The sequence below is a fragment of the Thermobia domestica genome, chromosome 6 (assembly GCF_964235325.1).
Source record: "Thermobia domestica chromosome 6, izTheDome1.hap1.1, whole genome shotgun sequence".
Lineage (NCBI taxonomy): Eukaryota > Metazoa > Arthropoda > Insecta > Zygentoma > Lepismatidae > Thermobia > Thermobia domestica.
This window is the reverse complement of record NC_137459.1, coordinates 49,398,178-49,425,006: the sequence shown is the minus strand read 5'-3', so window position 1 is coordinate 49,425,006 and position 26,829 is coordinate 49,398,178. Positions and strand designations below refer to the sequence as shown.

At 35.3% G+C, this 26,829-nt stretch overlaps 1 protein-coding gene across 17 annotated transcripts in view; it reads right to left on the bottom strand.

The window, feature by feature from the left end:
- Positions 1-504: 504 nt before the first annotated feature.
- Positions 505-26,829, bottom strand: part of RhoGAPp190 (Rho GTPase-activating protein 190) — a 301,937-nt gene continuing 275,612 nt past the window's right edge. For 14 of the 17 annotated variants that reach the window (XM_081761621.1, XM_081761611.1, XM_081761622.1 and 11 more), the window contains 3 exons: positions 22,082-22,108; positions 8,262-8,367; positions 505-2,175 (listed from right to left, as the gene is read on the bottom strand). In XM_081761621.1, coding sequence (XP_081617747.1) covers positions 1,977-2,175; positions 8,262-8,367; positions 22,082-22,108 — 332 coding nt within the window. In that variant the 3' untranslated portion in view covers positions 505-1,976. The remainder of the gene's footprint in view (positions 2,176-8,261; positions 8,368-22,081; positions 22,109-26,829) is intronic. The other 3 variants (XM_081761619.1, XM_081761623.1, XM_081761608.1) reach the window with 2 other exon arrangements.

Sequence of the window (26,829 nt, the reverse complement as noted above, 5' to 3'; positions counted from 1 at the left end):
ATCTTTGACATTTTTACAACCTAGACGAAATTTCTAGAACCAGTGACTTGCTGTGTGCTGTCTTCCCCTTTCTCACGACAAATATTCTGGATTGCTGCCACAGCATTATCCTCAAATTCGAACCCATACTGTAGTAGTACATGCATCAGACGTTGTTGAGCAATCATCATCACTGCCACCAAAAACTGACGGAGTGCTGGCCTCCGTGTTCAATAGTCCATTTGCCACACTACTTCTTAGGCCACTTGTACCTTGTACTTACGGTCGATAACTGCATATATATGTGCCTGCTGTTTAGGTTGTAGAAATATTGCAAGACTTATGATTTATCCTTATAGTTCGCCAGCCATGATTATGATTTATTTGTCTAGGTTCTACACAACGTGTAACAATTCTTTTCTCTAAAACGCTGTGAGCATGATAAGGACATACAACGCAGTACTATATTTACGTATGAAGTAACAAAAGGTAAGGATACTTAAAACTATAAAAAAGAAAGTTTAGTATAATTTATTCCATGTTATTCTTTGCTTTTGTTTGTTTCTATATACACGTTCATTTTTTTGTCACTGAAACTGACTGTAATTCTATGTATTTACAGAAATGTTTTTCATTTTTATAACGGTATTGTTGAAGAGAAAGATAGGTGTAAAAAGGTCAATGAAATGAAGGTAGAGAAATCCTTTAGTTCCAAACTGATTTGCAATGTATTACTATGTTGTCTTGTACATGTCAAAACACTGTGAAGAAGTACCTTCACAATTCACTGGAACTTCATAAACCATGTTTTTTTTTTGTAAAAAAGCTGACATGTAAACTGCAAGACTGAAAGACAATGCTTTGGAAAATTGTGACAGCAAACAGCTTGTTGTCATGTACATGTTAATTTCAGGAAAACTTAAGGGAGAAAAAAAAAAGAGCGGCAGAAGACATACAATATAAACAAACATATTTCTTTTCTTCCGTTTACAATTGAAATAGTGTGTTCTCTTTCCGTTCGGTCGTAAATATATTATTACACTCATTCCCCCCTCCCCCCGTCCCCAAATACTCACATCTAAACCACTGAATCTTGACTTAGAATAATGTTTATCACAAAGTCTTTTCAGGCATGCAACATGCTTCTGAATAAAGACTTTTTACTTGTACAACATAACATTCTGACCAAGATAGAAAGTCATTCAGATACATCAATATCAACAAATTTGAAAGAAGAGAAAAACAACACAAAGAAACAATGGCAGAAGCTTTTAAATATAGTAACATAACGTTGTATTTTTTTTCTCTCTCTCTCACACACTTTCTCTCTCTCTGAAAAAAAAAATATAATAAAAGATATAACAGTTCAATTGTATCATTGACCAGCATGACAACCATTTTTGTTCTCAAAAAAAGTAGCAGCATTTTACTCCACTAAGAGTAAAGAAGCACACACCGTACATTTCTTTTGAAGCCTAATGCAGAGAAACAGGTCTACTGCTCACAATCACAAAATCGGTACAATTTAGGAAAGTGTTTTTGTTTTGTCGGAATATATATCCTCTGGCATGGCACTGAGCTTTTTTTTATTTTATTTTATTTTATTTTTTTTAGCAATGGACATGAAGACACTGTCCAGTCACTGACTAACTGAGCACTCAAAAAAGTCGTTTTTCTTTTAAACTATCAGACAGAATACGAATACAACACAGTCTGTTATATTTATAAATGCTACACGAAATGATCGAAATCATACCTGAATGAGATTCATCTCTGTGTACACAAATGTTCATGGAATGAAAAGCCACAAGATTCTTTCATGGTACATGGACTGTTATTATACAATTTGAATAACAAATAAATAGTACACGGATTCGTTCTGAAAAATTACTTCTACTTGCAAGAGTCATATCAAAATGGAATATATATATATATTTATATACTTTTTTTTCACAATCAATACAATGTCACTTTTCACAACATACGCCCTTCAAGTCTCAAACCATGACAACTTCTTCTTTTCCACAAAACAAAAATGGATATTGGTCAATCATAGTTTGAACTATGTCTTCTAAATGCGGTCGCATCTGTTCGAATCTTCCCATATCACTGAATTCAATGGGTAATAACGTTGGCCACCAGCAAATTGCAAGGTTCTTTGAGTCCATACTGTTTAATTTACAGTTTTCAGATACCCTGCAATAGAATAAAATGTTGTTATAGTAATGCTTGTTAGGAAAATACTTATAAAACTGTACAACGACCAGCAAAAATTTTTTTGTCACAGTATGATTTACATTTAGCAGTAACGTCGGTATGAACTGATCAATCTGAATAAGATTTTCAGCAACATACACAAAATTACGTTCCTAGAAAACATTCAGAGGACAGTTGAGCACTTTTGCTGGTAGCTGTATAAACAATGTTAATTACAACGTACAATCGCTATCAAAAGTGGATGCAAATTTTGTCTTCGAAATGAAGAGGACGCTCCGTAATTAGAAAAAAAAGTAATAGTTTTATTTAAGTTACAGCAAAGAATACTCAAACTCGCTCACACTCTCCACAGTTTTTGTGAAATTATGCAAGTAATGCCCACTTTTACTGGTGATTGTACAAGAAGCAACAAAAGTACTCTCAAGTAACCCCTTGCGTTCCAGGTGTCATTCTCTTATGTGCATTGTATAATGCCAAGTTTTCATTTACTGTTAAAAGACGGTTTAGACGTTATATAGGACATAGTTATTATGCACTCGAGGGGAAAGCATTCACATTACTGATAAAAACAATTATTTGCATTGTGGAACATTTGGACTGAAAAAGAGAAATTTTGATGTTCTGAAAGGATTTTATGCTGTTTCAGGTTGGTAACACTGACCGGAAATCAAATACAAGTTTTTATTATTATTATTATTATTATTATTATTATTATTATTATTATTATTATTATTATTATTCCGGTCTGGAAGTTGCTAATTGTTTATCGTCAAAACAAATACGTGTGTGTTGTAATTGAATATTCCTTTAGACCTGCCATCTACTGAGACTAAACATTCTGTTTTCTTTTCTGTCAGTAAGGTGCTGTCACCTAAGGAGAAATAGTAGAACTAACTCATGTCTTTCATCCACTAAAAAAAAATTCATCATCTCCAGAATTAATACGACCTTTAATAAGGGATACTTTTTTTTATAACATCCCCATGTATGTCATTGGTAAACGGGGCAATCCAAATGAAATCGACCAATTTCCGGTTCAAAGATTGCAGACTCCCCCCCCCCTAAGATTGTACCACATTCAGGAAGTTGAAAACGGATATTCATTTAATTTTTTAGCCGCACAGGTTTGTTTGTGGCGGCCATTTTGTATAGGCACCTGAGCGTATTTTGCACTTTTCAGAGGATTCCGTTAAACGCTGTAACTTTTTAGATTTTAAAAATAATGAGTTCAAACCAAAACAATATGAAAGATAATGGAATGGACAACATTCTGTGTTCTGTGGATATTGAAACTTACTTTAGAACGTTGAAAAAGAAAGCCTTGAACATTGAGGTTGGAAACCTAGAAATGGCCATTTTGGAATGTACAGTTTGAAACGAAATAAATGTCCACATAGAGACTAGATAGTAGACAGCGTCCCAAACAAGTTTCGGATTTGAGAACCGTATACTTGATATTTTGGAAAGTTTTAAACATTGCGAATTTTCGAAAATCGTGTATTTTCACCATCAAATATCTCAGGAAGGACAGAAGTGAAAAATCTCAAATTTGCACAAAATAGACGATAGTTGTGCAGTAACAAGTGAGTAAAATTGTATCAATGAGACTTGAGTAGTTTCTGAGTTATAAGTTGTTGCAGTGATGTGAAATTCGCGGTTTTAAAAGCTGAACAGATGTGCAGGTTGTGTGTTGATATAGTATCTCAGGCATACAATTTATGTTTCATCCGAAGAAGTGCAGTCAACCAGCAAGAAATTCGAGACTTGCTACTTGTAAAAGAATTATTAATACCAGATCATATTATAGATTTGTACTCCTGACGTAAACACAAATCAGTTGTTATGAATACTCACAATCAGATGAATTTACTGACTGCAATATTTCAGTACTTAAAGAACATAGCACGTTGTCATTTGCACCTAATGATACCTTAGCCTGTATTTATGACAGAAATAGTGAATTGGAGGAATTGAAGACATTAGTCAGGAAAATAACGATCTTCCTCATCATTTTTTTCCATCCCAATGGCCCAAGAACCTCTTTTAAACTATGTACGAATTACAAAGTGTGGGTGCCAATCACTAAAGTTCACCGGAATCTCACACCCAGAGAGTTCACAACTCGTACTTTCAACATCAGTACCAAATACTGTACACAAATTAGTCAACTATTTACCTCACTGATGTCTTAACAGCAGTGCTATAGGCAGAAAAGAAATAGTCGACTTTCGGTTTTTGTACAAAATATGATTCATAAATTATGCACACTTTACCCATTTAACATTGCTTTCGTGTTATTTTGACTTTTGCTACAAAGTTTATATTCACTCCATTGGCGCTTCATGATAATAAGTCAGTGAAGAAATACCTTATAATTCAGAAACTATTCGAGTCTCAGTGATACAAATTTACATACTTGTTGCTGCATAACTATCGCCTGTTTTATGCAAATTTGAGATTTTTCACTTCTGTCCTTCCTGAGATATTTGACGGTGAAAATACACGATATTCGAAAATTGACAATGTTTTAAAAAATCCCAAAAAATTAAGTATATAGTTCTCAGATCTGAAACTTGTTTGGGACGTGTCTATGTAGACAAATAATTAAAGGTAAGTCTTATTTATTTCGTTTCAAAATGTATGTTCCAAAATTGCAATTTCTACGTTTCCACCCTCAATGTTCACAGCTTCTTTTCTCGACGTTCTGAAGCGCGTCTCAAAGTGCACAGAACATAAAATATTATCCGTTCCATTATCTTTCATGTGGTTTTGGTTTGAACTCATTATCTATAAAAAGTTACAGCGTTTAACGGAATGCACTAAAAAGCTCAAAATACGGTTAGGCGCCTATACAAAATAGCCGCTACGACAAAATCTACGCGGCTAAAACAATAAACAAATAACCGTTTTCAACTTCCTGAATGTGGTACAAACTTAGGTACAAAAGTTGATTAAAAAAAAAAAAAAAAAAAAAAACTAAATTTTGTCAGCAACCATCAATGGTCGATTTCATTTGGATTGCCCCACACAAGAAGTTAATAAGAACATTTACACACACACACACACACACACTTATTATGACTTCAAACATTAACTATCGTAAGGATCGCATTCTTTAGCAGTGTGGAGGGAAAATCAGCGAATCCAACGAATCTGAAGAAAAAAGTTGCAAAAGCGTGCATTTGAAGGTGGAGAGGCAAAGAATAGAAATAATCAATCAACAATAAAATGGAAAAAATTATATAACTTTAAAAATATACGGCATATTTTTTTTTTTTTTTTTTTTTTTTATTTCATGATTTTACAATCGCCATTGTCATTTTCCAACATTACATTCTTTATAATAGTTCTTTCTCTTCCTAGAAGAATAAAACTGAGAAAACGATAAAAATATTTTAAACAAAATTATTTTCGTTACCGGGGCATAACTTTTGTAATTTGACATACATTTTGCTTTTTAACGCTTACATCACCCCATGGAATATGTTTGGCAGCGTAAACTGAAAGTCCTTGAATAGTCACGTGATTTTTTATTGAAACTTCCAGCGTTTGTTTTAGAGATAGGAGGAAACTTTTTTTTCTTAAAGAAAAAAAAAATATATATATATATAATATCGACCTTATATGGTATTGGCACACTACCATTAACATTTTGTTTATTGAATTTTGCTATTTATTTTCAGCAGTGAGGCTGTAGAAGACATACGCCAACAGTTTAATATGAAATTCGAATGAAGTTTAATGTTCTCCTACAAGAAATCGAACCCGGAACCAAGTTCACGAAAGGCGCGCGCGCTAGTCAGTAGTTCAGTGGGGAGAACTATCATTATACTTCTGTAAATTTAACGTTCTAATTACTTAATTATTTCTATATTCTTTTGTACTCTTCGTCTACTATGAGGTTAGATGAAGGCATACACTTTTCAACATCCATTTGTTAGTGATTTGCTTCAGGTGTTCCCCAGGAAGAAAACACATTCAGTACGTGAAGAAAACAAAGCGTATTTGTCAACGCCTCAATAAATCCACACAATAGTGATTGGACTACCAGTTCGCGAGACGTCTATGGAATCGCAGAGAATGTACTAAAATTACTGGTAGGCACAAAAATAGGTTTTTCGGTTTTTAAAAAACTGAAACTGGTCCTTGAGAACATAATTTAAAATAATAAAGGAAAAAAAAACGTTATTTCTTAAAACTGGTTCGGTTTTCTAACAAACATTTGCTTCTACGTTAATTTATTTCGTACTGAGTACTAGAAAATGAAATCTTTAAGTTTTACGTCCCATGATTATGCCGGATAAGGCTAAAGGAGACGGTGATGATGAGAAATGAATGAAATGGTGGAATGAAGAAGTTGGAGGAAACGGGAGAACCCGAGAAAACTCATGCATAAGGTGTTTGTCCACCACAAAGTTCACTTCGCGCAAGCTGGGATCGAACCAAGGACCCCATGCACCAGAGTTGAACGCTCTATCACTGAGCCACCGCAGCCTCTCGTACTGAGTACTAGAACAAGAAAGGCGAAATGGTTTCAATAACCTGAAACTATCTGAGGAAAGTGAAAACTGTTTTGGAAAAAAAAAATGAAAGAGACCTGTTTGGGCGAAAAGACTAACTGGTTTTTGAAAATAAAACCAAAACAGGTTTCGGAAATAATAGAAATATCAGTTTTCTAGAAACAGCTTTCCGTCTTATATAAAAAAAAATCGTTTTTGCCCATCACTAGTTGAAATACTTCATTGAAAACAGGTAAAATGTGGTAAGAAGAGCAAGAAAAAGTGCAAAGCTATCGAACACTGCCTCACTTGTTACAAGTCAATTTTTGAAAGTCATTATGGTGGAGCTATTAACCAGAAATATTGACATTTTTTCCGTAACCGGCTTTTTCATAGACAAAAGGTAATCATTTGGTGTCCTGTATAAATGCGACTTACATTTATGAAGGTGATAATCCCAACATACCGTAGTAACAATAACCGCTGAACGTTTAGATACGACGAATAACTTCCTTGCTCCAAGAACCAATACTAGAGAGAACTTATGGCTGAGCAAGACGGGATCAAGTAAACAGAGGCACAAGCATGTAGAATGAAACTCATTACTTTATATAATGATGATACACAACTGAAAATTATTAATAAAACGTGCTATCTGTTATTTCATCTTCAAAGCTGCCATGTTTCTTCCCACTTCTGTATTAACACTCAATTAGGAGGATTTTGGTGCTCCCCACGAATAGGTGATTTTCTAGCAATCGTTACATATAATTAAGAGGAAATCAGTCACTTGTGTGCCTCAAGAAGGGTCTTAAATACAAGAAATCTCGATCGCTATAGATATGTGGTAGTATTACCAGGTCATTAACTAACTGGATTACCAGGTCAGTGACAGTTTGAAATAATATATTAATCATAAATAAATACATGCGACTATGTATATAAAGTTGAGTTGAATTGATTTTGAGTTCAATGTCCCTGTCAGCAGCGAGGCTATATGAGACGGGACCTATTGATTAACGTGGAATCCGAACCACATGAGCTCCCGCCGGGAATCGAACCCTGGTCTACGCCAAAGGCGCGTACGGTAACTGCTTAGCCACGAAGGAGCTCTATGTATATATAAAAAAAACAAAGTAAATTGTACTTAATAGTTTGCTAAAAACACACGCACTTTGAAACCGCTAAATATACAAATTTTTAACTTCCAAGAGTTTGTCAAAGGGGTATAGACAGGAAAGAAGAAAAATAATACTTCAGAGAGAGATTCGGTCTTTTTACAGCAATTTGGAATGAGATGAGATAAAAGATGCTTGGTAGTGATCCATCTCTCTTCTACAGATTTCGTAGAGGAGCCGTTCAGGCTTGAAAGCTGTGTGTCTTTATTTAGAGGGTTTAATCTGTATGTCCACATAAACTTAATATGATATCACAAATTATGCAATAAAAATGTTGAAATAAACTGCGTAATACTTTAAATTACTCTACAGTATCATAACCTCTTTACACACAAACAAAAATTATACGAGTTTATCTGGATGTTAGAACAATGAAACTCTTACTTACTTCACAAAGTGTTGGAAAACGAACTTCAACACTTCAAAGTTGATTCGAGGTAATTTTTTTAAGAGTCCTCGAAGTGCCAAAAGTCTACAACTTCTGTCAGCTTTCACTAAAACAAAACGGAGACATGCTGTTAGTGATTAAGAACACAGAACACGAAGAAACAAATTCTAGTAACCTCTAGAAATAAAGTTGCATTAAAAATTAGTGATAAAAATTATAAGAAAAGTAATTCAAGAAGAATTAATGACAGAGTTTCACACACAAACACAGAAAGAATGAAATTAGTCCATTAAATATAATTTTCAATGTTATTCCATAGTTCATAAAACACTATAAATATTCCGTATCTTCTAGCTTTCAACGTATACTAATATTCTTAAAAAAATATATAACATTGATCCACTAAAACTAACTGAATCTGCACAAAATGGAAGAATGCTATGTTCGATTTCAGGTGAGTTTAATGAAAGAACTAGTCCAAGTTTCATTTAACATACTTAAATTCAAATATTTCGTCAAGTTTCTTACACAAGCTTTTTTTTTATCCTTTTTATAGTTGAACATTTAATAATTTCATTAATCTTACAACAAAACGCTTTGTGGAAATTAAAAAAAAAAAAAAACAGCTAAAGAGCTACCGCTCTCGCTTCGTCGTCGGAAGGTTCTGAGTTCGAATCTTGAGAGTGACTTATCTTGACTGGGGTCATCCATGATTGTTCCTCAGTTCTGTTCGATGAGTACCTAAAGAGTGCTTTCTAAATATATAAACTCTAGTAAACATACTTCCACTCTTTCGTTGTCATTGTTCTCTGTGTAAAATGGAGTCATACTAATTACATCAGGATGCTTGTTGTACACGTAACAACAAAACAACCGTATACATGTTCCGATTTCACAGCTCGTACATTACTTATACAAGGACGCTCAGATTCTATCAGCATTACCAATTACACAAAACGTTTCTTCTCGGAACTTCAAATTTGTTAATAGTATGAAAAATTGTATGCAGTTCTAAAAGATCAAATTACTGTCGCTATGCAATTAAGTCGCGAAGCAAAATGAATATACATGAAAATGGTGAAAAGCGACACTCTGACATATCATTTAGATAACTGTGTTTGTGAAGACAATTTACTGAACACTAACCTATCAGATAGTCTAAAAAATACTGGGCCTTTTGCACAAGAGATGATGTTAGTATCCAAAATCTCAGGGCATATGGGTTGCAGCGAGTTTGACAACTGACAGTTGAAGCTAGTAGATGTAGAAAAAGCGTTGGAATGCTCATAATCAGACTAAGGTGCTGCGCCGTGAAGATGAGCGGACTTTCCGTAAAACTGTGATACATCTTACAATTTTATTTCGATAAAAACACAAGTGCTGTGCAGAATCGTGAAGAACTTTATATTATTTATGGGTAAGATACGCTATCAAAAGCAACATTCCTCTGTCATTTTCTCCTCTATTCTAACACTTACTTGCTGGTTCATATATACAGGTAAGTTTCTTAAGAGTCTTCATCTTCCCATTCCAACCCAACCTTTAGAACTACCTACAACAATTTTCAATTCACGCGGTCAAAAGCCTTCTCTAAATCAATACATACAACACACACGCCTCTTTCCCTTTTTCTCTAAACCTTTTACCCGTCACCCTTAATAATCCAATTGCATATCTTCTGCCCTTACCTCTCCTAAACCCGAACTGTTCCTCCTCAACTTTCTCGTTTGTTCTTCCACACAACTTTTTGCTCAGTATTTGGAGGAGAGTTTTAGCGGCATGAAATATGAGACTAATATAGTGCAGAAATTTCGTGAACGAAAAAAATTCATACAAGCAAGGAACTTTGCACAGTTGTAGTACTTGACTTCCTTATCAACATACTAAAAGTCCCCTAAGATTGACCTTGAGTTTCGGCCGCCATATTGGAAAATGGCCGCCGATTTTTAGTTTCTCGCCAATAACTCCAGAATGAGCAAAGATAGCGTAAACTATAAAGAGTAATGATTTATAGAGAATGAAAAACACACATTTTGGTGTATAATACATCTCTCTAGCTTTATTTGTTCAGGAGACATGAAGTTTTAAGTTATGGAAACTTTGGTATTTTGTGCAGATAGTATGGTTTCTCTGGCAGAATTCGAACACTACAGATTGCATGCTTACCCAAATTGTGAATTGAAATGATTTCAGTGCTCTTAAACTGAAACTGAAGAATAAAGTTAAACCTCTGACTTCAATAAATGCAAGAATAAAATCCGAGGTAATTATGGAGTTATTAATAGCCAAGAATTATTCCATATAATTATCTACTGTATGTCGTAAAAGGAATTGATCAGTTGAAAGACTGCTTTCGATACGAGTTTTCCCAAAACCACCTCCATTATTTGATAATATCTCAATGAGAAAGAGCATCAAGTTATCTTTAGTTTTAGCTTTTAAATGTGAAGAAAACAACTTCAAACTACCAATGAATGCTGTTCATGTTTTAGATGGAAGACACAGCTGCATTCTGTTGTATGGCTAAGACCAGGGACATACAGTGATATTCTTGACTGCTATATGTCGTACATAGTATCCATTACGGTGATAACAGAATCGTTGTTTTTGATGGATATCCTAAACAGCCAACGAAAGGAATCGAGGATCAGTGAAGAACAGTACGTACAACGTCGGCAACGTTTCAGTTTCAAGAAAACTCAAGATAAGACCTGTATTCAAGCTGGATTTTAGGTAATTGCAACAATAAAGTTGCCTTAATTAACATACCTTGGTAACCCATTGTATGATGTCCAATGTGAAGGTTTGCCAAGCAGAAGCTATAATGCTGATATTTCAATCGTTAGCCTTGGAAAAATTCAACATGTTAAGTGTTTGTTGTTTTTATCGGGCAGAACACTGATCTTTTGATTCTGATAACAGCATTAACAAAGGAAAAGTGTGATTTGTGGTTTCTAAGGCCTGCCTCTGAGACTAAGAAACAGAAAACTATATTTAATATTAAGCAGCAACAGTTATTATTTGAGGAAGAAAAATGTGATGTACTGTTGTTTTTTGCCTGCATCAACAGGTTGTGATACAACTTCGGCTATATACCGAAATAGTAAACTTCAAGTCATGCGTCTTCTCCAGAAAGATAAAGATTTGAGGACATCAATTTTAGTGTTCAATGATCCATTGTCCATCAAAGAAACAATAGCCGAGACTGGTGCAAGATTTCTGCTCCAACCCTATGGTCCAAGAAAAGCTAGAGCCTTGATTAGTATCGTTATTATGAGTACTATTTTCTCATCGGTAAGCAAACTTTAAGTTCCAGATTTGATCTCGCAATGATACTCCCAACAAATGCAGCCGCAAAGCAACATCCTTTTCGTGTATATCATCAAGTGCAGGAATGAAAGGGAAATTAATTACAGCCTACTAATTGGGGATGGACACAATCTCACAACAAATAGATGCTGGTTTGCTCAGACTTGAAACCTGCTCCTTCAAAGTTACTGCACATAATACAGTATCTTGTGGGTGTAAAGATAATTGTAAGAATAATTGTGTTTGTTTCAACGCTGGGTTACCTTGTTAGCTCATGTGTGGTTATTGCCAGGGTGTTTCGTGTGATAACTACCCAGATGTTCCTACTTCGCAAGAAAATGACGATGAATTAGATGCATTTAATATTTAAATTACATAGATAAAAGATTAAACTTTAGAACATATTTTTAATAATAACATGCAATATACATTTTTGTATTCTAATGATTTTTAGCATCCTCAGATATAAACATGTAGTGGCACCTTTGAAAATAATATAAACACTGCAGAAATATTAAGTCAAAGTTAGAGGTTTGTTAAGAAAAATAAACTATGGTCAATAGGCGTTTAAGTCTACTACAAAGTAATTGTATTTATTGTAAACGATCACCACTTGATTCATTACTGTGTGATTTACAAGTCAAAATCTGTATTTTGTTTCCTCTTCATTTTAATGCAAAATTTGAGTAAGTATGAAATCTGTAGTGTTCGAATCTTACCAGAGAAACCGTACTATCTGCACAAAATAACAGTTTCCATAGCTTGAAACTTCATTATCTCCTAAAAGAATAAAGCTAAAGAAATATACACCTTTTTTTTTTTTTTGCATAGACCCCTAATTTTGATTTAAAATTCCTGCACTAATAGTATTATAATCCTCACATGTCGGGTTCGTGTACTTCACTTTCTACTTCAACATCTAGGTCACATGGTCTATTGAAAAATGAAATGAAATTTTTAAGTTTTACGTCCCACGGTTATGCCGGTTAGGCTAAAGGAGCCGGTGATGATGAGAGATGAATGAAATGGTGGAATGAAGAAAATGAGAGGAAACGGGAGAACCCCAAGAAAACTCACGAGCACGGTGTTTGGCCACCACAAAGTCCACGTGGCGCGAGCTGGGATCGAACCAGGGACCCCAAGCACCGGAGGTGAACGCTCTACCACTGAGCCACCGCGTCCCTACACGGTCTATTCTCATGTAAGTCCTCAACATATTTTTTTTTCATCTACCTAAGACTTCTCTTCTCTCGCTATCTCCACATTCTTATTTTCTACTGCCATCGCAATACCCACTTATTTCCTACGAGGTTGCATAGATTTCACTTCCCTGTAAATTTCTTCATATTTCCCAACACATTTTAATTCCTTTATGTCGTCGCATTTTCTTTTGTAAAACTCTTCCCTTGCTTTGTTTGTTTCCCTTCGTAACTCGTTGTTTAACTTTCTGAACATCTTTCTGCCTTCTTCTGTATTAACCTGTTTCCATGTCTTCCTTTCCTTCATTTTCTGCAACATCTGTTCTCTAACCCATTTGTTTCTTAGTCGTTTTGTGTTCGCGGTGACCTACTACTTCTTCTGCAGCCTACTGTACACAAAGTTTAATGTGCTCCCACCGTCCCTAATTACCTGCAGCTATCCCTTTCTCGTTTGAGTATTTTCCTTCGAATTTTTCAACGAAAAGATTTCTCACTTCCTCGTTTTTTAACTTTTCAGTATTCAACAACTTGCCTTCTTTCTTCTGCCTATGTTTCTCAGTTGAATATCCACTTCGGCCAGCACACGGTTATGATCAGAGAAAATGTCGGCCCCGGGGAGGGTCTTCGCGTTCTTCATGCTATTCCAATATCTGTCCTGAGTCATAACATAGTCTATCTGATATCTTCGGCCGTCTGTTGAAGATTTCCAGGTATATCATCTTCTCTTGTGCTAACTGAACCAAGTGTTCCCAACTACTAGTGAATTCTGTCTATAGAAATTAACCAGTCCCTTTCCCCTTTCATTTCTTTCGCCTAAACCATATTTGCGTACGACACTACCTCCTTGTTTTTCTCCCGCAACAGCACTGAAATCTCCCATTACAATTACGAATGCATTCCTCTTCTTCCTGTATATAATTTCTTTTATTTTCTCACAATTTTCCTCTACTTCTTCGGCTGTATGCGAAGTCATCGGTGCGTATGTCTGTTACACCATTAGATCCTTCCTTTTTCCTTTAAGACTTAACATCTATCATCAATAAATTCTACTTTTATTACCTTCTCTTTTAAGCGCTTACCAAGAATTTCTACACCATTATGACCGCATTTTTCATTTAGCTGAGTAAATATTCTATATCTTTCGCCCCATTATCTTCCCATGTAACTTCACAAACTCCTACCAAATCTAAATTATTTTGTTACATTTCCTTTTTTAAGATTTTCTAATTTCACTCCCTGTAACATAGTACATACTTTCTATATCCCTATCCTAAACCTTTTGCTTTTGCTTTTCTTTCTTTCTCTATCTATATTCCCCACGCTGTTACTTTCTCGTCCAATAGTCCTTCTTAAGATATCCTCCTCTTGGAGATCCGAATGGGGAGTTATTTTATCTCCGGAATTATATTTTGACCTGCGAAAGACCATTGTACATATGTTCTCTTTTTGCTGTCAGCAAACTAGGGAAAATAGAGTGGTGGTTTCCTGTTGCTTTCCACCCCGCAGTATCTCAGCCGTTAAAGTCACTTTGACCACGCCTGGGACTAATGTTCAAGTTGCCGTACCAATCATCACGATTTCTGCAAACTCGTCTGTTGGAGAACTACTGTCTTTGCTCATAACACTCTTGGTGTAGTGATAGAAGAACGTTACTATTTTCCATTATGATATATGCAAGAACGTATTTTTCAACTTAAAAAAAAAAGTTCGGGAACAGGGTGCTTGAAACTTCACTAGAGCCTATGCATTCCGACCGGGAATCGACACTGAGTTCACAGCACAGAAGTACGTCTAACCATGTAGTTTGGAAGAAGCTCAACAAATTCGTGAATATGCACAAAAAAGTAAGGGAGATGCTGATGGTTTGGAAGCTCTATTACAATTTTATTAAACAAGAATTCAAATAGTCAAGTATTCTTTCTTAAATTTTTGAATGCGCATAACTATTTGTTTCAAGAGAGCATTTTGGATAGTTTCTGAGAAAGACCTGATTCGTTATCACTATAAATTGAACGTGAATAGATGAAACCAATATAAAGTCCACCGCAGGGCAAAATGAATTTGTTTTTAACTATCCAAAATTATAACTTCAGTTAAACAAATATATGTTACTGTCACAGTAAATAAAATATTAATGTTACATAATGTAACCTTACGGAAATTTATAAGAGGAAAGATGCGATTATATTATATAATTACATTATATTTAAATGTTGTGAGGTTTAATTACAGCGCCCTGAAAGAAATAATCATTATTCATGCCAAAGATAATATTCACATACGTTATGAAAGAACTGCAACGAAATTTGCAATTAAAGTATGAACATCGAGAAATATTTTATACAGTTCCTTAATCACATCATAATTAGGAACAAAATTAAATATTAATATGGACGTATTTTGGTAACACTATAAATATTTCTTTCCTTTTTTTCTTATATTACATAATAGGATTTCCATACTCCATAAAATAAGATCATATCATACAATAGATATATGAATAACTTATTAAATTCAAATGAGCATTTCAGGTTTCAAAACATTACACACTTCTTTGTTGAAATATATTCACTAGCAAATTACCATGCTGCTAATAGTTGATCTACTTTCTAGTGCAAATGTAAGAATAACCACTAGTGGAAAGAAACTACTAGCACTATGTACAAATTCCTGAAAATATAAATCAACACCATGTGTAAAAAAAAAAAAAAAAAAAAAAAAAAATTGTGGCATGATGGGAAGATGTATGGATTAATATTGGAAACAAGTAACATAACTTTAAACAGAATGAGCATACTTGGTACAGGAAATTTGAGACATGAAGATACTATCAAAAATCAAGGACAATGATTTAGCAAATATGGGTCCCAAACTGCTTCCTTTGAAAGGTATGACTATCTGATACAGTGAGTAAAACAAATCTCGTAGCAAAATTAGCTCAAATACTACTCAAGTCAGATGGTATGATAATGGTGGTACGATAATCGTATAAAAATACTGACTTGGGTTCATTTTGAGTTTAACGTCCCGTTCAGCAGCAAGGCTACATGAGATGTGAATCTACTGATCAACGTAGAATGCGAACCACATTAGCTACCGCCGGGAATCGAACCCGGGTCTCTCACGACGAAGACGCGTACGCTAACCGCTTAGCCACAAAGGTGCTCAATCGTATTGAGAGTCACAGCTATTTTACTCAATCATGATTTTTCAGCTACGAAAATATTTCCCATCCTTAGAAGACCAATTATTTCACCCCAAGAAAAAAACATAAAGAGGTTCCATGTTATTTCTGTTGTTAACTTTCGTGTATTTTTTCCCATTTTCACTGAATTTGCAACAGATTCTTCTAGATAATATACAAAATAAACCCTGTTTTATAGTTTGCACTTTTGTTTTCCTCGGTACGCATTGTACTTTAAAATAAGAAAACGAATTTCATGTCTCCTCGGATTGGATTTTCTTCGTAACTGTATTTCTACTTTCTGAAAATGCTGGAACTACTTTTGAATTATTAATTCGTCTGTTTCGCTTTCTTGACAGATACCAAAACGTCTTTCACAAAGTCAAAACATGTAAATTCTCTGACAGAGAGCTCCTCAAGAATATATCGTCCTTACCTCGACTACTGATAAGAATTCGTCGGAAATATTTTATGCTCACTAATAATCACTTACTAGTAATGTTGACTAAGAAGTTACCATTTTGCTCACATTATACCATACCACGCTACTAAATTAAACAATAATTGTGTTATTTCGCCACAAAATTTATTTTTCAGTCTTCAGACGGCAATATATTCAAAACTAAGTCTGGGCAGTACTTTCACGTTTCAAAATTCTTCATACATCGTTTTTCAGGTTTCTGCATAATTTTTGTGCTGATCATTAAAATGAATCTAGGGCTGTAATATCTTAAATTAATTCACTACAGTCTTTCAAACTCCTCCATTTACAAAGGAACTTAGGAACATCGGAAAACCAATGCATTTTAAACATTGTTTGGCCCTTAACAGAACTCGGTTAGTTTAAGAAGAAATATAAATCAGGACGCGATGGTCTTCATGATATTTAGCTTGTAAATCACGTTAATAATAATAATCGTAATCTGTTTCCGAACAATCTGAAGCGCACAACGAAAAATTAATTATGTTTGAAACATACACAATTCACTTACTACCGAAGCACTTTACAGGAGCACATTAATCATATTTTTACCTTGTTTCCATAGTTCGATTTTATTTATTTATTTATTTATTATTTATTTTTTTTTTTTTTTACCGAGAAAGTTTTTCGTAAAATATTGCCGGAAATATCCATTCTTCGCACGAGAAGAAATATCACTAATGCAAAATATTTTTTAAACATACATACACTTGTACTGCTAGGATATTTATTGACGAAAGTTCCAAATTCGTTGGATTTCCGACTCTCACACATTTAGCCCTAAATGACTCCTTAACGCATAAGTTTAGCCAAATCGGTTTGTCGGAACCCAATATTAAATTAGCTCCATTTCATGCAAATCGCTACGCCATCTTCCCCTCTCCAATGAATTTTCCAAAAGTCAACATTTAATCACTTTTGCCAAATTCAAAACATATAGTTATAATTGCTATTTTTGCAGCCAAAAATTAGAGATTTTCTTTATCTCGCGGGAACTGTTATGCAAAATCATTAGTTTCTACGACATGAATTTTCCCAATCTCTTCTCTAAATAACTTTTGCCAAAACAGACAACTACTTTGTTATGCTCTGAAAACAAAAGATTCACCCACACCACTTGATAGTTGTTGTTACGCTAAATCCTTGCCCTCTAATAAACTATCAATCTCAGTTACTCTAAATAACCTTCCACAAAGTCGAGATTTAGTTACATCGCATCCGAAAGAGGTAAGTTCACATCATTCCATGGAAGATGTTTTCCCTTGTACGGAAGCAAGTTTTTTTTTTTTTTTTTTTTTTTTTTTTTTTAACGAATTTGCTCTTGAACAATTTTTGTTGAAGTTCAGTTAAATCGCCTTTTCGCATCTGAAAATTGTAGGTATATCGTTCCACTAGTATGCACTTTATGCAAAAGACGATGGATGATAAATAAGTGATTCATTATGAATGCGGGGAGAAAACAGAAGGATCCCGAGAAAACTCAAGACACGATGTTGTCCACCACAAACTCACATCATTTGGGATCGAGCCATGGACCCTTAGAACCAGAGGTGAGACCTCTACCATTAACCCTCGTGCCTCCCCTCCCTTTCGATTTAATTTTCTCAATGCTGCCCTTAAGTAAGTTTTCTCAAATTTGAGTCTCAGTTAAATAGTTTTTCCTCACCTGAAAGTGGAAGATTCATACCACTTCGAAGAAACTGTTATACAAAATTCTTTATTCTCAAATGAATTGTTGTAGTCATCTCTAAACGACTATACTCAATCTCGAAACTTACTGAATCGCTTTCAAGTAGCTGAAGTAGTCATCATCATAGGTATTCTGCCCTTATTGGCAGGTCACTTGCCGCAGCTGAGAAGCTTCCATTCTCCACGATCTTCCACTAACCTCTTCGTCTTCACTTACGATTTTTGTTTTTATATCATTCATTAATTGAAACAGTAGACTCACCATATTTCGTTTAAATCTTGACAAAAGCACAGTTCCTACGAAATATGTTTCCAAACGCCATACCTGAACTATTTCTTACGCAGTCACTTGAAACATAGCTGAGCCCGGAAGTGGTAAATTCAGCAACCCTATTTCATAAAAATAATGAGGGAGAACACCTGCCAGAAATGAATTTTCTTAAGCTTGCACCTCAATAACTTTTCCCAAAGTTAGACCTAATCAAAATCACTTCATCGCACGTGAATACGGTAGACCTATTTAAGATAATAAAAATCCGTGAACATCAATTATTCATCCGCGCTTTACTAAGATCAGTGTCTTTTTTTTTTAATTTCCTGTTCCCTATGTCGTTCATGCTGAATTCGTGGAAGAGAATTACAGATTCTGAAACAAAAGTTCTCTAGATACGAAATTTCGAACCATAGGTAAAAAAAACCTTCAAAAACTAGGCTACGTAAGTGCGTATCGTCTAGTCCAGAGATTTGAAAGTTATATTGGCTGTTACAATACAATTTGAACCCCTTCAGCAGACTTAATTTTTAATATATTCTCTAGTACGCACTAGAATTAAGAATAACAATGCTATTTGAGTTTCACTTACTCGAATCAAAGTTTCCCAATAATTACCAAGAAGGCAGTCGTTAGTATATCAATGTATCCCGCAGCAGCCAGTATTTTGCACTCCAATCTCCATTTCAGTCCTCCCCCTGCATTCTTACATCGAATTTGTGCAAATGAAAAACAGATTTATATGATGTGAAGCCTAGTGTACAATACATCAAGATATCATGCCTTTATGTTTAACAGTTCAGAAATTTTTCCACATCCTTCACCTCTTCCATGTGAAAATTTTAAAATTCGAGCAAGTAAGTGAGATATCCATATTCTGTATGTCAAAAAAAAAAAAAAAAAAAAATTGCGCCGTCTGTCTTGCACTTCAACAAACATCTACTAAAAATTGGAAACTTTTTAACTACTAATACATACTCCTTTCGGGGTTAAATTTTTCAAAGATCTATCTGACCCATAATCTAGGATTTAAAGACACTGTTTAACAAAATTTCAAGTTTCGCTCAATAGTTTCGGTGAACTGGTGAAGGATGAGAAAACCTTCAACTTCCTCCTTTCCTCCCCTTGGGGGTCAGATTCCGAAAAATCCCATCTTATCCGTAGTCTATGGTATAAGGAAAATATTTAAACACCAACTCTTAACGCCGAACAGTTTCGGAGGTCTCATAAGGGACGAGAAAAAGATTTAGTCGTTCCCTCTCTTAAAATCAAATTTCGCAAAATTCCGTGTTATCCACAGACTAAGAATATATTTATACAAAATTTCAAGATTCTAGGCGCAATGGTTTTGGGAATGTGCTGATAAATCAATTACTGAATGAACCAACGGCTTTAGTCCTTATATACTGCACTGTTATGTGTCTGCAACCTTCTTATGCCTTCTTTAGATTTATCCCCCCCCCCCTCCCATCTCTCTATTTATCTAAATGTAAACATAGTTTCAGAGCTTTTATTTTATGTTCTCCAAATTTCGTTTTGATCTGCGTATAACAGAAAGAAGATATGCTAAGTTGCTGATCATAGGAGCGACACTGAAAGCAATTTTATGGAGAATGTTTCTATAGCCGATACTGTATATGCAAAAACAACCTGTGATTAACACTAATATGCAAACTTCGAAACATTTACCAGTTGTGGGTTGCACCATCATCTAGGCGATGCCTGGACGTTGTTAGTAATGTGTTAGATTATTGTAGTACGTCAGACGGGGTAGCACAGTGGCATGTGTTGAAGCGGACAGACGGTCGTAATGCAAATGGGACGCCTCTATGGGTTTCAGAGTCCAAATTGTGGGTGCGTAGTTACTTGGTGGATCTAAGGTACTCAGTATGTTGGGTATATCGCGAGGAATAGTGTCCAACGTGGTGGTGGCCTACACAACTCATGATAAAACAACATCGGTGAAGAGTAATACTAGAAAGGTCTATATGACAGGAATCGCCAAGCATGCAAGAAGACTGTCACCAAGGACTGTAGAGTGAATGCGGCAAAAGTGACTGCAGAAATAAATTAGTATCTGAAACAGCTTATTGTGACAATCACGGTCTGATGTATGTTGCATAACCTGAACATCCGCGATCGGGCTGCCATTTACAAACCACTGATTTCCAACACCAACGCTTTAGAAGAAATGGTGCGAAAACATGCAAAGTCACCGCCGATGATTGGAAATGCGTATATGATCGAATGAGTCCTCTTTCATATTATTTTCAACTACAGGCCGTTTTTACGTATCTCAAATGTCCAAAATACTGCTTATGCTTCATACTATTTCCGTACTGGGCTACTGGGAAACATAGCAGCAGCTCTCTGATGCCGTGGACCACGATTTCCTGGTATTCCATGTATCCTGGAATTACACTCATAGAGCACATTAAGAGCTCTCTTATGGGCGGGAGACGTAGTGGGAGGTAATGTAGTTATGATCACACGTTAAGTTGTAGGACAGTGTCTCATATAATCTCGATGCTGAAAGGGACGCTAAATTCTAACTTAACCAACCACAAAACTTACTGCCAGGAACTACATGACTACTTTAGGTGAGTACGTGCATTCTATGGCCCAGATATTTCCGATCAAAGAAGCGATTTTCCAAGATGACACTGAATCAATTCACAGTGCTAAAGCTTTTGAGACATGGATTCATTAATATTAGGATTAATTACACACAAACCTACTTCTGGAACGCCCAATCCCTCAGATCTCAACATTATGGAACACCCATGGTCAGTTTTGGAGATCAGACTCCTCCTTTATACTCTGTTCTCACTGACGAAAATTAGAGTTGCATTCCACGAGAAATAATAAAACATTCCTCTAAATACTATTAATGATTTATATGTTTCCATTACATGACGAATCAAGAGCTGTTCTGTACGCTAATGGTAGTCCCAAACCCAACACTAATAGTCCAATGGTAGTACTAATGAGTTAAATTTTCTTCAGGTATTTTCAATATTTTAATAACCATCTATCTACACCTTCCTTTGAAACAAAACTGATGGTTACTTAGAATTTTTCACAAATGTAAATTTTAATTTATACTAAAATATGCAAGAGGTAATTTCGAACGAATTCTTCGTTCATGTCGCAACAAGTAGGAAAGAGCTTGAAAGAAAACCTGTTTCAGTAAATCGAGAAAACGGAAGTTAAGAAATTAAAATAAGACTATATTCACCGACAATAACGTCCTAACATTGTTTAACGTACGAAGTCAAACAGGATTATCATGGTTTTCGAAGAATCTATATTTGTTCGATAGCTACTGCTAATCGGCAAACCCAATGCAAACCGTTGCCTAAATGCACAAGAAAAGCTACCCAGATGCATAGAGAATAACAGTGTCTACAACGGAACATAATAGAATGTGTATACACATTGTAAAGAATTTGCTTATTTCCTTATTATGTAAGCCTACCTCATACTTTAAGGGTTATTGACAGTTTCTGCAAACAATCACATGACATTTGCAGAAAGCACGTAACTGTTACTTGCAAATTAAGTAATATATATACATACACAAATTAATTAAAACATGAAAGTAAAGTTGTATTATTATTATTATTATTATTAATATTATTATTACAAAATAGAAATTACACATCATTAAAGAATACATTTACTTACCTGCGGAATCATAAGTTGACAGGGAAACTGCGGTAAATTTCATAAAAGATTTTCAGCCCAGTTTCATGCAACAAGAAAAAGACACAAGTCCCGATAATAGTCATTTCAAGGTGTTTTACATGCTCTCTATCTAAATAGTTAACTCTACCATATGATAAACTAATTTTCCTCTTCCTTTCGTCTCAACAATAACGTTAATATTCAAACTAAATGTAACCAAAATAACTAAGGAGATAACAGCATGATATACAGGGTGTAACAGGATGTAATACAAGTGCTGCGGTAGGTGATTGTACGTGACTAGTACATGAAGAAAGTCCATATAAACATATATCGCGAAACGTCTTGTTTTCGAGTAAATTGGGGAGATCGAGTAACAACGAATAACACCCACGTGCGTATTCACCGATTTATTACTAGTAATACCATTAATGAAAGTACATGTTTTGGCGAAAGTCCAGCGGTATGTCCTCAAACGCAGGTGGTAGTGTCTCCAGAAACTGAAGGAAAACCTGTCCCTTCAGGTTATTGTCTAGGACGATTGGGCCAATGAATATGTCATTCACCATGGCACACTACACATTAACCGAGAATCTGTGCTAGAAACTTGTGGAGATGGTGGCATGCGGATTGGCATCACATCAATAATACCAATTGTAGCTATTATTTATGCCATCTCGCGTAAAAGTAGCCTCGTCAGTGAACATGATATACGGGATTGACTCTTCATGTTGCGTTACCCATGTACAAAAGGCTACACGTTTCTCTTCACTATTATGAAGGCTTTGTTCACGTTGGAAATGGATACAAACCTTCCTCCGCTAATGTTCTCCACACTGCCATAGGAGACCCGACCTCGAGCCGACGTGCTATGCGCTTGGTACTTGGGGGGCCAATCGTCCTTGAGAATAACCTGAATGGACAGACTTTCCTTCAGTTTCTGGAGACACTATCACCTGGCGTTTGAGGACATACCACCGATCATTCCCCAAAACATGTACTTTCAATAATGATACTACTAGTTATAAATAGGCGAATACGTATGTGATATTTTACGTCGTTACTCCTTTCCCCAATTTACTCGAAAACTAGGCGTTTCGTGATATATGTGCATATGAACTTTCTTCATGTACTAGTCACGTACAATCACCTACCGCAGTATTTGTATTACCTCCCGTTACACCCTGTACATGAAACAAATACATTTATGTATGAACTTATGGCTACAAAATTAAAAATATGATTGATGAGTAATGAATCTGTTTTCTATATGCCTCAGCTGAACAATTTATCAAGATCTATCCACTTTTCTTAATTACTACCCGCTACACAATTGTCCATGACAAAAATTATCAACTACCTCGCAAATTAATTTATTTAAATTCAATTACCCAGTTTCAAAACTCTTATTCACAACGATTAGTTTAGACTTAAAAGTTACGAACAATTCAGAACTATTTATTTCGATTGAGTAGTTCATGATTACTAATACAACTTATACCAAAAAAATAAAACCTGTGAACTACTAAATTAATCATTTAAAATTGTAACTTTTTAACCTGAAATATTCCTGAAGGGTTAAAGTGCTGGTATTATAGGATTTAACATGTAAAGATTTCAATAGAGATGCAATAACACAAAATAAAATAAATTTATGTATTTCCAGAGCTGACATCTTATTTTTACCGTTTTTTATCCTCCATAAATTGTAATTGTAATTCCAGTTCGTAAACTGTAATTTCTACAGTATTGACTGAAAATCGTCAATCTTGATTACAAAGATACGATGAAGACTCTTTTGGGGAGAGATAGATAGGCAATGCGGAATTTAAAACTATACTGTAAAACTGTTGTAATCTAGCTAAGATTACGACATTTTACTGCATTAGCCGTTAGATAATCATTGTTACCAACTGTTGTGCTTGCTTACTTCTATTGTATGAATTGTAGTTATCGAACAATGACACCAATATTTTATCTAAATTTCCCTTCGGAGTATAATTTTGATTTTATTATTACTCTAGATATTATTCGAAAAATGCACATTTCATATTATTTTCTGAAGAATCTAATGTTACAAACCTGATTTCTCTAATGTTATAGTTATTTGTACTATAGTCAAATGTTCAGAAATACTTAAAAAAGTCTGTTTATTGATCTTGTGTATATGTGGTTTTGATGTTGCGTTTTGCCAACATAAGCCACATTATAAATCACTGACTGTCTGGTTTGCTTTCTGGCGGGAATCTAAAAAAGCTTTAGTGACTAAAAGCAACCATGAAGATTCAGTCTTATAGCCAAGAATTTTATGACAAAGTACTTCCCTGACAAATTCACTCCTTTGTCTCTTGGGGCTTACATCTTCCTCCGCAACTTCAAAGATACAGTGATATACGTCGTGTTTCGATGATAAAATTTCAACGAGGAATACTTCCTTTCTCAACGTGCTTTGAAAATCTCCTCGGTAGTTCGAACATTGAGTACAGTATGTCGGTATTACCCAAATGTCATTTTAATTTGAGTCTCGTTCAGTAGCGAGGCGATATGGGATATGAACCTACAGCTTAACGTGTGATTCAAACCGCATGCGCTCGCGCCAGGAATTGAATCCAAGTCTCTCACGCCAAACACGCGTACGCTATCCGCTTAGCCAAGTGGGAGGTCTCCTAGATTTACATGTGTAACTCATGTACATTTCCTTGCTATATTCTCATACAACTATCGCATGAGCTGTGGGTAAACTAAATTTGTGTAGCCTCTCTGTCACGGGTATCTCTCATTTACCTAAAATAACCATGTCCCATCAGTGTTCGTTATTCGGAGGTTTCACTGTATCTACTTTACACTGAAAGCAAACACAATATTTCTGAACATTTGATGATTTACCACGTTCTAAATGGGACCGCGGTGGCTCAGTAGTATAGTTCTTACCTCTGATGTGTGGAGTCCCTGGTTCGACCCCCGACTAAGTAAACGTGTGGTGGACAACATCGTGTCCCTGGGTTTTCTCTGAGTACTCCCGTTTCCTCCTACATTTTCATCTCTCCAATTCTCCAGCATTCATTCGCCTTAATCATTGTCTCCCTTAGCCTAAAGGACATAATTGTGAGACGTTAAGATTCTACCATTTTTTAAAAACACAGCACGAAAAGGGAAGTGTTCGAATCAAGTTGCATTAAAATTACTCATCCAACATCGGAATCATGACCCAGTCAATTTTGGCAAAACATGGATACAAGTATTGATAACTACAACTTAGAATTTTGCAATGCAATTTTAAGATCCTTATTGTTCATTCGTCTCCCCAAAACATTTTAACCAATTTCACCCTATCTTCGTCATCAAGATTGAGGATTTTCAGAGGAAATGTTGAATGACAAAAGAGACGACAAAGTAACCGAAATTTTCTTTTTCTTTTTTCATCCTCACTATACGCAACGAAGTTATGACTGAATTACGTGCATCGACGAAACACGAAAGTTAAACAGAAATGATTGCTGGACTGGTGAATAATCAAAGTCCAAGGCAACCACTTACCGGTGGATGCTCTACCATTAAGTTATCATCAACACGATCAACTAACTTTGTTTGTTTCTCTAACCTCACGTAACCCGACAGCTTTGCACACAATTATTGAAAACAAAAATGATTAGTTTCCATTCGAGTGGTTAGTTATGTCACCATGACGCTGGTAGCTCAGCACGTAATATTTAATTATTTATTTGAGTTCAACGTCCCATTATTGTGCCTTCAGGCTAAAAGGGACATTGAGAAATACATGGTTTAATGAAAATGACTACTGTACACACGCAGCCATCATGCCTTGAGCAGAATTCGAACTTACAACAGTTCTGCAACTGTCAGATTACTACATCATACTACTCGATCGTGTCAGCTGACAAGTCAGCAGACAAAAGTTTGGGGTTTAATCTTTCGCCAGGTCATCTGTTTCTTTCTTAACACTGTTTCCATAAAATAATTGCAGACGAATGAAGATATGATCAAGTAACTGAAATTAATTTGAGGAAAGCAATATTGGAAATAATTAAAATTTGTTTAAAGGGGAAGCATATAGTAAACCAGTTGAGAATGCTCCAAAAACACTGCCAGAACAAACTTAAAAAGAATGGAGAGATGGAGCGGGAAGGGTAACTGTGATTGTTCCTACATGTGAAAGTAAATCTTTTCATCCGCACCTTGTTCTGTCTCTCGCAAAAATTCGCAAAATACCATCTCTCTACGACTTACCGTTCCCGACATATGGCTCCTTAAATCTCCCAAAATTCGAACTTAATCACCAATATCTCCGGAACGGTGGCCACTTCGCCAGTGGCCATTGGTTACTAGTTGGTGCCAAAATGTTCACCATCCTCTTAGATATTGATCAACACCAATATAATCACCCTATGATTTACGGTTCCCGAGATATGGCTCCTTAAATCTTCCGAAATCGGAATTTTTTAATTTTTATTTTATTTTATTTATTTATTTATTTTTTTGCCAATATCTCCGGAATGGTAAGCCATAAGGAGATGATACTGATGTTAATCAATACCTAAGAAGATGGTAAACATTTGGTACCGATATTGACTGGTGGCCACTGGCCAAATATTTGGTACCAAAATATTTGCCTCCTCTTAAGTATTGATCAACACCAATATCATCTCACTATAACTTATGGTTCCCATGATATGGCTCCTTAAATCTCTGGAAATCGATCATTTTTTGGCCAATATCTCGGGAACGGT